Source organism: Manis javanica, chromosome 3 (genome assembly GCF_040802235.1).
Source record: "Manis javanica isolate MJ-LG chromosome 3, MJ_LKY, whole genome shotgun sequence".
Taxonomy (NCBI): Eukaryota; Metazoa; Chordata; class Mammalia; order Pholidota; family Manidae; genus Manis; species Manis javanica.
The window spans coordinates 173,633,421-173,646,355 of NC_133158.1; the positions used below are offsets into that span (position 1 = coordinate 173,633,421).

The 12,935-nt window shown below is 38.1% G+C and overlaps 1 protein-coding gene across 3 annotated transcripts in view; it reads left to right on the forward strand.

Moving 5' to 3' along the window:
• RYK (receptor like tyrosine kinase) overlaps positions 1–12,935 on the forward strand; it is a 91,299-nt gene that overhangs the window by 43,100 nt on the left and 35,264 nt on the right. For all 3 annotated transcript variants that reach the window (XM_037024754.2, XM_037024752.2, XM_037024753.2), the window contains exons 6-7: positions 6,537–6,681; positions 12,395–12,495. In XM_037024754.2, coding sequence (XP_036880649.1) covers positions 6,537–6,681; positions 12,395–12,495 — 246 coding nt within the window. The remainder of the gene's footprint in view (positions 1–6,536; positions 6,682–12,394; positions 12,496–12,935) is intronic.

The window sequence follows — 12,935 nt, forward strand, 5'->3', positions numbered from 1 at the left end:
GGTGGGTGCTGCCAATGTCAGTCTCTGGGACCTTCTTTCTCTGCCTCTCCTTAGACTGAGCAGCTCGTGGCGCTCTTGAGGAAAGTCGTATTTGCACTGAGGCTGCAGTCAAGTCTAACTGCGGTAGAAGCCATTTGGTCTCTGTGCATTGATATTCTGATTGTTGATTCAAAGTTTAAATTTTCAGAAAGCAATCTTACTTCCAAGTCTTTTAAAGTTACAACTTTTATCTTTTCTCCAGACCTTTCCTCAGAACACCAAACCACATTTCTGTTAATTTGGTCTCTCCATATACATGTGTACTAGGTCCTCTTGAACAGAATAATCTCTTGATTCTCTCCTCCCCCAGCCTGCCTTTTTATCTTTGTAAAGCATATTCACCTAATTCTTTAAGCCCAAGCTTTGATTCCTCTTTTTTTTTTTACCCCAGTTTAATCATTATCAAGGTCCATTGATTCTTCTTCCCAGTCCATTAACTTCTCATCTTCAGGAACACTTTGACCAGGCCACCACTGTCTCTCTTGGATCCCTCTACCAGCATTCTAACCCGTCCCCTGTGTCTGTGCTTCTCACCCACAGCGTCTCTTCACACAGCATCTTTGTTTTTTCTTCAAGTGTGATGATGTGTGCCATTTCTTTGCTTGAAAACTTACAATGATTTCCCATCTCATTTAAGATAAACCTAAATTTCTCAGGTTTTATTTAGTAGAATTACAATGTTAGTATTCATTGTGAAAACTTGAATCTCCAGTCACACCAGTTCTGCTTGTATTTCTGTGTCTTCTACTCTGCTACTTCATTTCATATGTATCTTTGTGTGTCTTTCTCAGTTTGCATCTGTGTCTGTATGTCTTTTGGGTTATATCCCCTAATGCTGAGGCTTTCTTTCTCTTTCTCTTTCTCTTTTTTGAGTAATATAAAACTGAATATATTTTATTTCTGAGGACAGTCTTGTTTTCCTGCTTTTTAAAAACACATAAGCAAAATAATTTGTTACTCTCAAAAGATAAAAAGCTTCAAAGTTTGTTGTTTTATTTAAATTTGTGGGTCACTCCATTGTGTATTCCTTTTCCTGTGAGTCTAGTGGTTGGCAACAAAGATGTCTAATCTTACCACTCCAGGCATCACTGCTGAGGAAATGTGAAGATCTGTAGATCTCTGGTGTCTAGTATGGTAACTACTGGCCACAGGTGGTTTTCACCTTAAATTAATTAAAATGAAATAAAATTAAAACTTCATTTCTTCAGTTTTGCTAGCTACACTTCAAGTGTTTAATGGCCACAGGTGGCCATAAGCCACTGTATTCCACAACACACTGTAGAACTTTTCCATCAGAAACTTCTGTTGGACAGCACTGCTGTACCTAGTTTATTATATGTATACGCATCAGCCAAAAGTTCTATTTAAAACACTTAAAAAAACTTTTTTATTTAGGTATTATTGATATACACTCTTACGAAGGTTTCACATGAAAAAACAATGTGGTTACATTTACCCCCTTTACCGTGGCCCCCCATATCCCATTGCAGTCACTGCCCATCAGTGTAGTAAGATGCCACAGAGTCCCTATTTGCCTTCTCTGAGCTACACAGTCTTCCCCATGATCCCCCCCACAGCATGTGTGCCAGTCATAATACCCCTGAATCCCCTTCTCCCTCTCTCCCCACCCACCCTCCCCAACCCCTCTCCTTTGGTAACCGCCAGTCCCTTCTTGGAGTCTGAGTCTGTTTCTGTTTTGTTCCTTCAGTTTTGCTTTGTTGTTATACTCCACAAATAAGGGAAATCATTTGGTACTTGTTTTTCTTCACCTGGCTTATTTCACTGAACATAATATCCTCCAGCTCCATCCATGTTGTTGCAAATGGCAGAATTTGTTTCTTTCTTATGGCTGAGTAGTATTCCATTATGTATACGTACCACATCTGTATCCATTCATCTACTGACGGACACTTAGGTTGCTTCCATATCTTGGCTATTGTAAATAGTGCTGCAATAAACATAGGGGTGCATATGTCTTTTTGAATCTGAGAGGTTGTATTCTTTGGGTACATTCCTAGGAGTGGAATTCCTGGGTCAAATGGTATTTCTAGCTTAAATTCCCACCAGCAGAGTAGGAGGGTTCCCCTTTCTCCACATCCTCCTGTTGTTGTTTGTCTTTTTGATGCTGGCCATTGTAACTGGTGTGAGGTGATCTCATTGTGGTTTTTATTTGCATTTCCCTGATAATTAGTGATGTGGAACATCTTTTCATGTGCCTGTTATCTGAATTTCTTCTTTGGAGAATTGCCTGTTCATATCCTCTGCCCACTTTTTAATCAGGTTATTTGCTTTTTGGGTGTTGAGGCGTGTGAGTTCTTTTTACTTATTTTTTTTTTAATAAAAAAAATTTTTTTTATTAAGGTATGATTGATATACACTCTTTTGAAGGTTTCACATGAAAAAGCTATGTGGTTACTACATTTACCCATATTATCAAGTCCCCACCCATACCCCAATGCAGTCACTGTCCATCAGTGCAGCAAGTTGCCAGAGATCCACTATGTCCCTTCTCTGTGATACACTGTTCTCCCTGTGATCCCCCACACCCTGTGTACTAAACATAATACTCCCCAATCCCCTTCTCCCTTCCTCTCCACCTGCCCTCCCACACCCCTCCCCTTTGGTAAGCACTAGTTCATTCTTGGAGTCTCTGAGTCTCCTGACATTTTGTTCCTTCAGTTTTGCTTCATTGTTACAGTCCACAAATGAGGGAAATCATTTGGCATTTATCTATCTCTGCCTGGCTTATTTCACTGAACATAATGTCCTCCAGCTCCATCATGTTGTTGCAAATGGTAGGATTTGTTTCTTTATTATGGCTGAATAGTATTCCATTGTATATGTAACACATCTTCTTTATCTATTCATCTACAGATGGACACTTAGGTTGCTTCCATATCTTGACTATTGTAAAAAGTGCTGCGGTGAATAGGGGTGCATATGTCTTTTTGAATCTGAGAGGTTGTATTCTTTGGGTATATTCCAAGAAGTGGGATTCCTGGGTCAAATGGTATTTCTATTTTTAGTTTTTTGTGGAACTTCCTTATTGCTTTCCACAATGGTTGAACTAGCTTACATTCCCACCAGCAGTATATGAGGGTTCCCCTTTCTCCGCATCCTTGCCAACATTTGTTCTTAGTCTTTTCGATGCTGGTCATCCTTACTGGTGTGAAGTGATATCTCATTGTGGTTTTAATTTGCATTTCCCTGATGATTAGTGATGTGGAGCATCTTTTCATGTGTCTGTTGGCCATCTGAATTTATTCTTTGGAGAACCATCTCTTCATATCCTCTGCCCATTTGTTAATCAGGTTATTTGCTTTTTTCATTTTGAGGTATGTAAGTTCTTTATATATTTTGGATGTCAACCCCTTCTTGGATATGTCATTTACAAATATATTCTCCCGTACTGTAGGATGTCTTTTTGTTCTGTTGATGGTGTCTTTTGCTGTACAGAAGCTTTTAAGTTTAATATAGTCCCATGTGTTCAGTTTTACTTTTGTTTCCCTTGCTTGAGGAGAAGCATTCAGAAAAAAGTTGCTCATGTTTATATTCAGGAGATTTTTGCCTATGTTATCTTCTAAGAGTTTTATGGTTTCATAACTTACATTCAGGTCTTTGATCCATTTAGAGTTTACTTCTGTGTATGGGGTTAGAAAATAATCCAGTTTCCTTCTCTTGCATGTAGCTGTCCAGTTTTGCCAACACTAGTTGTTGAAGAGGCTGTCATTTCCCCGTTGTATGTCCATGGCTCCTTTATCATATATTAATTGACTATATATACTTGGGTTTATATATGGTCTCTAGTCTGTTCCATTGGTCTATTGGTCTGTTCTTGTGCCAGTACCAAACTGTCTTGATTACTGTGGCTTTGTAGTAGAGCTTGAAGTCGGGGAGCATAAATCCCCCCAGCTTTATTCTTCCTTCTCAGGATTGCTTTGGCTATTTAGGGTCTTTTGTGGTTCCATATGAATTTTAGAATTATTTTCTCTAGTTCATTGAAGAATCTTTTTGGTATTTTGATAGGTATTGCATTGAATCTGTAGATTGCTTTAGTCAGGATGGCCATTTTGACAATATTAATTCTTCCTGTCCATGAGCACAGGATGTGTTTCCACTTATTGGTATCTTCTTTAATTTCTCATGAGTTTCTTGTAGTTTTCAGTGTATAGGTCTTTCAATTCCTTCGTTAGGTTTATTCCTAGGTATTTTATTCTTTTTGATGCAGTTGTGAATGGAATTGTTTTCCTGATTTCTCTTTCTGCTAATTCATCATTAGTGTATAGCAGTGCAACAGATTTCTGTGTATTAATTTTGTATCCTGCAACATTGCTGAATTCAGATATAAGATCTAGTAGTTTTGGAGTGGATTCTTTAGGGTTTTTTATGTACAATATCATGTCATCTGCAAACAGTGTCAGTTTAACTTCTTCTTTACCAATCTGGATGCCTTTTATTTCTTTGTGTTGTCTCATTGCCATGGCGAGGACCTCCAGGACTATGCTGAATAACAGTGGGGAGAGTGGGCATACTTGTCTTGTTCCCGATCTCAGAGGAAAGGCTTTCAGCTTCTCGCTGTTTAGTATGATGTTGGCTGTGGGTTTGTCATATATGGCCTTTATTATGTTGAGGTACTTGCCCTCTATACCCATTTTATTGAGAGTTTTTATCATGAATGGATGTTGAATGCTTTTTTGGCATCTGGAGATGATCATGTGTTTTTGTCCTTTTTGTTGATGTGGTGGATGATATTGATGGATTTTCTAATATTGTACCATCCTTGCATCCCTGGTATAAATCCTACTTGATCATAATGGATGATCTTTTTGATGAATTTTTGAATTCGGTTTGCTAATATTTTGTTGAGTATTTTTGCATCTCTGTTTATCAGGGATATTGGTCTGTAATTTTCTTTTTTGGTGGGGTCTTTGCCTGGTTTTGGTATCAGAGTGATGCTGGCCTCATAGAATGACTTTGGGAGTATTCCTTCCTCTTCTACTTTTTGGAAAACTTTAAGGAGGATGGGTATTAGGTCTTTACTAAATGTTTGATAAAATTCAGCAGTGAATCCATCTGGTCTAGGCATTTGTTCTTAGGTAGTTTTTTGATTACCAATTCAATTTTTTTGCTAGTAATTGGTCTGTTCAGATTTTCTGTTTCTTTCTGGGTCAGCCTTGGAAGGTTGTATTTTTCTAGAAAGTTATCCATTTCTTCTAGGTTATCCTGTTTGTTAGCATATAATTTTTCATAGTATTCTCTAATAATTAATTTGTATTTCTGTGGTATCTGTCATGATTTTTCCTTTCTCATTTCTGATTCTGTTTATGTGTGTAGACTTTCTTTTTTTCTTTATAAATCTGGCTAGGGGTTTATCTGTTTTGTTTATTTTCTTGAAGAACCAGCTCCTGCTTTCATTGATTCTTTCTATTGTTTTATTCTTCTCGATTTTATTTATTTCTGCTCTAACCTTTGTTATGTCCCTCCTTCTGCTGACTTTGGGCGTCATTTGTTCTTCTTTTTCTAGTTTCACTAATTGTGAGTTTAGACTGTTCATATGGGATTGTTCTTTCCTGAGGTAGGCCTGTATTGCAATATACTTCCCTCTTAGCACTGCCTTCACTGCGTCCCACAGATTTTTTTGCGTTGTTGAATTATTGTTGTCATTTGTCTCCATATATTGCTTGATCTCTGTTTTTATTTTGTCATTGATCCATAGGTTATTTAGGAGCATGTTGTTAAGCCTCCATATGTTTGTAGGCTTTTTTCTTTTCTTTGTGTAATTTATTTCTAGGTTCATACCTTTGTGGTCTGAGAAGCTGGTTGGTTCAATTTAAACCTTTTTGAATTTACTGAGGCTCTTTTTGTGGCCTAGTATATGATCTATTCTTGAAAATGTTCCATGTGCACTTGAGAAGAATGTGTATCCTGCTGCTTTTGGGTGGAGAGTTCTGTAGATGTGTGTTAGGTCCATCTGTTCTAATGTGTTGTTCAGTGCCTCTGTGTCCTTATTTTCTGTCTGATTGATCTGTCCTTTGGAGTGAGTGGAATGTTGAAGTCTCCTAGAATGAATGCATTGCATTCTATTTCCCCTTTTAATTCTGTTAGTATTTGTTTCATATATGTAGGTGCTCCTGTGTTGGGTGCATGGATACTTATGACAGTTATATCCTCTTGTTGGATTGACCCCTTTATTATTATGTAATATCCGTCTTTGTCCTTTGTAACTTTCTTTCTTTTGAAGTCTATTTTGTCTGATACAAGTACTGCAACACCTGCTTTTTTTCCCCTAAAACACTTTTAAAACTACAACAAAAGCATTAAAAAATTACATGAACTTATATTAACACACTATTTGTAACCTATCTCATCAAAGAAGAGATACATGGAATAGAAATCTCTTTTACAAAGAACAGGGTACTCATTGTATATATTGGGTCACAAAGCAGTTTTTGATAGTTGTTTAAAAAGCTTAACATGCTTTTTCATTTTTATTTCAGATGATCCTGTACATGCAGCTCCAACTACCTCTACGCGTGTGTTTTATATTAGTGTGGGGGTTTGCTGTGCAGTAATATTTCTTGTAGCAATAATATTAGCTGTTTTGCACCTTCATAGTATGAAAAGGATTGAACTGGATGACAGGTATTGTACACATTTGAGAAAGGAAGAAATAAAGCAGTTATTTGTATTTACATGGGAACTCACACACACCCATGCATACTGATGCACAGTGGTGTAGGGGAAGGAAGGGAGGGCAATTAAGCCTAGGCAAAGGAAAAGTTACTCTTTGTAATTACTGTCATTGTGTTTCTCTGATTTTTATGTCTAAATTTGTGAAGTGAGATATTACAGTTTATTAGTTGGTGGGGAAGAAGTAGAGCTCAGAAACTTTCCCCATCCTCATCAACATGACTGTACCTTTTTAAAATAGCTCTGTTTCTTCCTCCTAGTTCATCCCGCCATTACCCACCCATCCATTTTTCCATCCAGTAGATGTTTATTGAGAACCTGCTGTGATTTAAACCATTGGTTCTCAACCTGGTTGCACATTAGAATCATGGGTAAGCTTTTAAAACATCAGTGCTTGAGTCCCACCTTCCAGAGATTCTGATGTAATTGGTCTGAAGTGATGTTTGCGCATCAGTATTTTTCTTGAAGCTTTCTGAATGGTTCTAATGTGTAGCCTTTGAGATGCACTAGGTTAGATATTATGCTAAGTGGCTGGGAATAAAAAATGTAATGATATACCTTATGGCTTCAACTATGTAATCTTTAACATTAACCCATAATTATAAAACTTTGTAAATTTGATGATTATGATGTATGTAGGATAGTGTATAAAATACAAAAGGTGCCTGTCCCAGCATGGGTGAGTCAGAGAGGACAAGGAGAACATTATAGCTAGGGTAGGGAGAGGTGAAGATGGAATGACAGATAGGTTTGTTTTTGCAGTACAGGTTCTCATTTCCCTCCTCGGTAATTCCCAGGAATAACCAGTTGCTGACTGAAGACATTCCCAGCTTTATGATTTGGCTTTCAAAGCCATTCTTTATTGGAGATGTGTCTCCCATATTCTTTGAACCTTTCTGTATTTCTTACCATATCCTTACTTACGCTGCAGTCAAGTGATCCTTGTTCCTCCCTTTGACCCTCCACTTTGCCGCTCAGGGATTTTGTTCACGCTTTCCTTTTGCGCTTGGCACTCCCTGCATTGTTCACCAGTCCAAACCCTGTCAATTCTTCAGATTTTAACTCCATTGCCATCTCTGTCATGAAGTCTTTTCTGTACCTGTCAACTGTCTATTTATCTTCCTCTCCTTGTCTCTTTCTTATTCCCACTGTCTCTGTCTCTCTTTTTGGTAGCAATTACAGTATTTTTTCCTTCCTTAATCACTTTTTGTGTACTTGTCTTTCCTACTGGACAATTAAGGAGTGAGTGTCTTACTGATTGCTGAATCCCCAGTCTTACACAGTATCACATATACAATGGGTAAGCCTATATGTGGGATGTATCAAAATCACAAGCGGACAGGGGACCTAGTTGAGTTCAATACCTGCCCCTAAGTATTCTGTCCCTACTGCATTACTTTCTTTATCTGAATAGAGAAAGAAGAGAAAGGAGCTAAGAATGAGAAGGAAAATACTTGGGTGATGTGTTTCAGAATATGTTTTATGTATACAGTAATGTTGAAATTAGATTTAGCTTTTATAGAGGAAAAAATGGCATTAGAAAGCAACTGAAGGGGAAATGAAGTAATAGAACATCTTGATAGGACTCTGAAGGAGAGGATACAGTAGAGTTGGAGGGGTCACTGAGGAGCATGACATTTAGTGTGGATGTATACATTTTCCTTGAACCCCTGCATGTGTTCTTGGGCTGGGAACCTCCATAGGCCACAGTTGTGCAAGAACTTTCAGATTCCACAGGGGAAAGCCCTCTCTGCTTGCTGAAATAACCAGTTACCACCCATGAATTGGTGTGCCAGTTCTCTCTAGTTTTCAATGAATTGGTGTGCCAGTTCTCTCTAGTTTTCAGACAGAGGTTTCCAGACATTGCCTGAATAAAAGCATCTTATATTTTCACTGGTTTTTAGAGCACAGCCTCTTGGTAAAGAATGGTCTCTGGAGCCCCAGAACATTTCTGAGTTCTGGCTTTTACTTTACTAACTTTATGGCCTTAATAGAGTATGTTATTTAGCCTCTCTATGTCTCCATTTTCCTCATCTATAAGGCAGAGAAAATAATGGCACATGCTTGATAGAGATGTTGTGAAGTGATAAGGAAATGATATTGTAAGCTCTTAGAACACAGCCCTGCATATAGGTAAGTGCCATATTATGACTTTTGTTTCAAAAAGGTACAGTGTGCTAGTACCTAGTATCTGGTGTGCTTGATGGGCTAATTTCTTCTTCATCCCTTTCATGTTCTACTAGCCTTATTTTTTACTTGCCAGGAAGCTAACGGTGGTGACAAGAAGGTTCCCATCTCTAATAGCATTTAAGAGACACATGCTGCATCTCTCTGAATAGGGGCCACTGAGATAGCAATGGCTACCATTTTACTGTTTTCTGTTTACCAAGTACTTGACATGTATTATCTTGCTTGACACCCATAGCCAAGCAATGATATGGTACTGTCCTTATTTTAAAGGTGAAGCAACAGGCTTAAAGAGATTAACTTTTCCAAGATTGTACTGCTAGGACCAGGGCAGAGTGACAGGAGGGACTCATTGTATAATAGCTGTGTTGTAATATCTCAGTATTGTATGTTTAAAGTACTTGTTATGTGCCAGGCACTGTTCCATGTGCTTTGCATCTATTAATTCCCTTAATTCTCACAGCAGCCCTGTGAGATTTGATGAAAACCATGGTTTCATGGAATTCCTTGGATGGGAATGGTAGAGAGTTCCCCCAGTCCAGGCATTTAGGAGCCAGAGTCCTGTTATCCACTGAACTTCTTTAGAGGCAGAGAATAAAACTGCCTGAGATGTGCTCATGCTGTGGGCAGGTGGAGCCCATGTATGTGGCTTTTCCTCTCCCAATACTCTTCAGTCTCTGTATGTAGAGGCAATTTCTCTCCACATTCACTCTGAAGTCCTTCAGTGGAAGGATTGATCTGCAGCTTGTCCACACTGCAGTCTTTCCCTGTTAGTTCATGACTGTCGGAAAGTTTGTTCCTATTTTGTTGGATACTTGAGCTTCTTATTTGGCAATATCTTCATTTCCCATTTTCTCCATTACCCACCACCCTCATCATTACTGGTTAACAAGGTCCCTTTATTTCTTTTTATTTGTTTCTATATCTGATGCCTGACAGGTATCTGTTGAATGAATATTGAGTGAAAAATAGTAGAAAGAGGCAAAAAGCCATATCAATAATTCTTCGCCTCTTTCAGTATATATCAGCAGCTCACATCAGAAACAAAATTTTGTCTGGATTATGTCCTTCTATTCCAATGAAGTGTGGTTTTCTCTATGCATTGATTATTTGATTAAGTAGTTTATTGAGCTCTCACTGAGACTCAGGCCACCTGGGGCCTATTGTGCCAGGCACTGACTCAGTGATGGGCAGGAAGGGGTGGACTAGCAGGCACTTTTCCTGCCCTCTTGGAGTTTGTCATCTGCTTGAGCATGACAGATTTTAAACAGGAAGTGGAATATAGGCTTCATGAAGGTGGAGATCTTTGTTTATTATGTTCACTGTTGTATCCCCAGCACAGTAGCTGGCATGTAGTAGACAGTAAATATTTGTTTTGTGAATAAATAAATGAATTACACAAAAAATAAAAAGCACAAATTGTGTTAAGTGTTCTGAAAAACAATGATGATCTTTGCCCTAAGTTCTAACTTCAGTTCTAAAGTAGGGTTCATATTTGCATAACTAATCTTACTTGCTTATGAAAATCAAGTGAGGTAATTTATTTAGACTGGCTTTAAACTATTAAGTGCTAGCAAATGTACATTTTTATCTCGTTTTCCGCCTCCTGTCATGTAGCTATTTAGAATTGGCTTAAATAGGTGTTGGAGGGTAGATTCCCCAACTGCTCCCTACTTCTCTCTTAGCAGTAAATCTAGGGTTTCAGAAGTTTGTTCTGAACACTTAACATAGTGGTTGGATCATTGTAGGGATCCGTGAAATATCTGTAGAAGGAAAGAAAATTAACATGCATACTCAACATTGTATGGCCAGTCTTTTCAAGAATTCTGAAGTGGTACAAGAGTGCCACCTACTGTTCAGTTACTGGAGAGAAACACAACTAGCAAATTTGGGGCCTGGGTGTTTATTCAACCACCAGTATATGTTGGTTGCAGGTAATATTTAAGTAGTACTTTCACATATATTATACACCTTATACACCTTGGACCTCATAAAAACCCTGGGAAATAGGTTTTCTTAACCCCATTTTATGGATTAATAAATTAAAATCCTTTATTTCTCCCCTCTTTGGGGAATAGTAATCTCTTTCTTCTCCATTATTGAATCCTTTTAACAATACTGATTTCTAGTCTGATCTTTGAGTAGTTCTCAGAACTCTAAAAACAGGTACCTGTTATCATTCTAAGGATTGAGGATATATAATATCAACAATAATTTGTAAATGTATGTTTGAGGACAGCCAAGGCACTGTCTTAAGTGCTTTCCTTATTTTTTTTCATATAATCCTTTCAGCAACCTTGTCAGGAGATGATTTTATGAAAACTATTAGTTTGCCCAAGATCGTATAGCCAGTGAATGATGGTGCTGGCAGTTTTGAAGTCAAGGTTTATGTTCCCTCTCTCTTCACTGCACTGCCCCACACCTACCGTGTGAGTAGGCTAATAGAGCAATTCTTGAATTTTTGTCTTATGTACTTACTCACCAGGTTTTGCAAATGTAGAATTATTGTGTCGTGGTGTGGTAAGTTATAAGATTTTATATATTAAGGAAATTTGGAGGCCTCTGATTGAACCCTGCTGATCCTACAGCTAAGGGAAGGCATGGAAAGCTTATAGTAACAGTCTGGGATGACATCTGCCATCTGCTTTCACTGTTCATGCTGAATTTCTGTGCTTCACTTCTCCACTGCTGCAAAATTCAAAGGCTGAGGGAGTGGAACTGGAATGTGCCCAAGGATGACCTGGGATAAGGTGGTTATTAACTGAAAAGACAAATGTACAAGTTTAAGAGGCTTGATTTGTAGCAATCTTGAATACAGTGTTGACAGTTATTTGAGCCTACTGTCTTATGGGTCTCCTGTGCTATTTAGAGAATATGATGGAATGGAATGCTTCAAGTACTAGAGATTTCTGATAAGTTCCATACATTCTAAAAAGGTGAAACTGGGGAAGAAACAAAGTATATGTGATTAAACAAGCTTGAGCCAGATATGATACCCCTTCCCAAGCTTTGACCTTGTTGGCATATTTGATTTGCTTTGATATTCTCTCACCCGTATGCCATCTGAATTTGGACCATCATTAAAAGAGGCCTGTCTTTCTACTCCTGTTCTTAGAAGCAATCTAATTGAATAGCATGGGCATTTTTTTTAAAGAGGTAATCCATAGTTCCCATTGTGTGGGGCTTTAGACTGCCAGGTGTGGTGTTTAAGGACTAGTACCTGTACTTCTGAATGACTTTCATTAGAAAATGCTACTTGGTGATGGTGGAGAAAAGGGGGACAAAACAAAGCTGTACATTATGAGGAAGATTAAAATTTCAATACGGAACATTTGTGATGGAGAGCCAGCGTTATTATGATCTCCATCAGAATTTTAAGCTGATTATAATAACTACATGTGTTTTGTATATATGAAAAAGTGAAATTTCTCATTGAAGCTTACTTGCCAGATATTTATCTCCTAAATATTGTTTGCAGCATCAGTGCCAGCAGTAGCTCCCAAGGGCTGTCTCAGCCATCTACCCAGACGACTCAGTACCTGAGAGCTGACACGCCCAACAATGCAACTCCAATCACCAGTAAGAGTTAACTTAATTGTAAAGATGATTTCCTGAAGTTGTCTGTGGCCTGTCTCTCCATAGTCCTGTGTGGTTAGTTACTTGTGGGACATGTATACCATACTAGGTGTGTGGTATCTAATATATGCAAGGTTAGGCTCGGTCCTCAACTTTTGCTTTCTGGAGCATTGAATGAAATGTTCTAAAATTGGAGCATTAAAATAAAATTTAAGTTTAATTGCTAGAATTAGTTTTGGGGAGATTTCCATGCATTAATTATATTAAAAGGACTACTGAATCACTTCAGAAGGAAAGTTTTCAGGTAGTTAGATAAATAAGCCATTGAGCTGCACGAAGACAGAGACTTGAATTTTAATGAATTGTTTGATAGTCTTATGGGCATGGTATGGACTTTACATTGTTTTCTAATCATGATAGGAAGCTAGCTGTCATTAGAATTA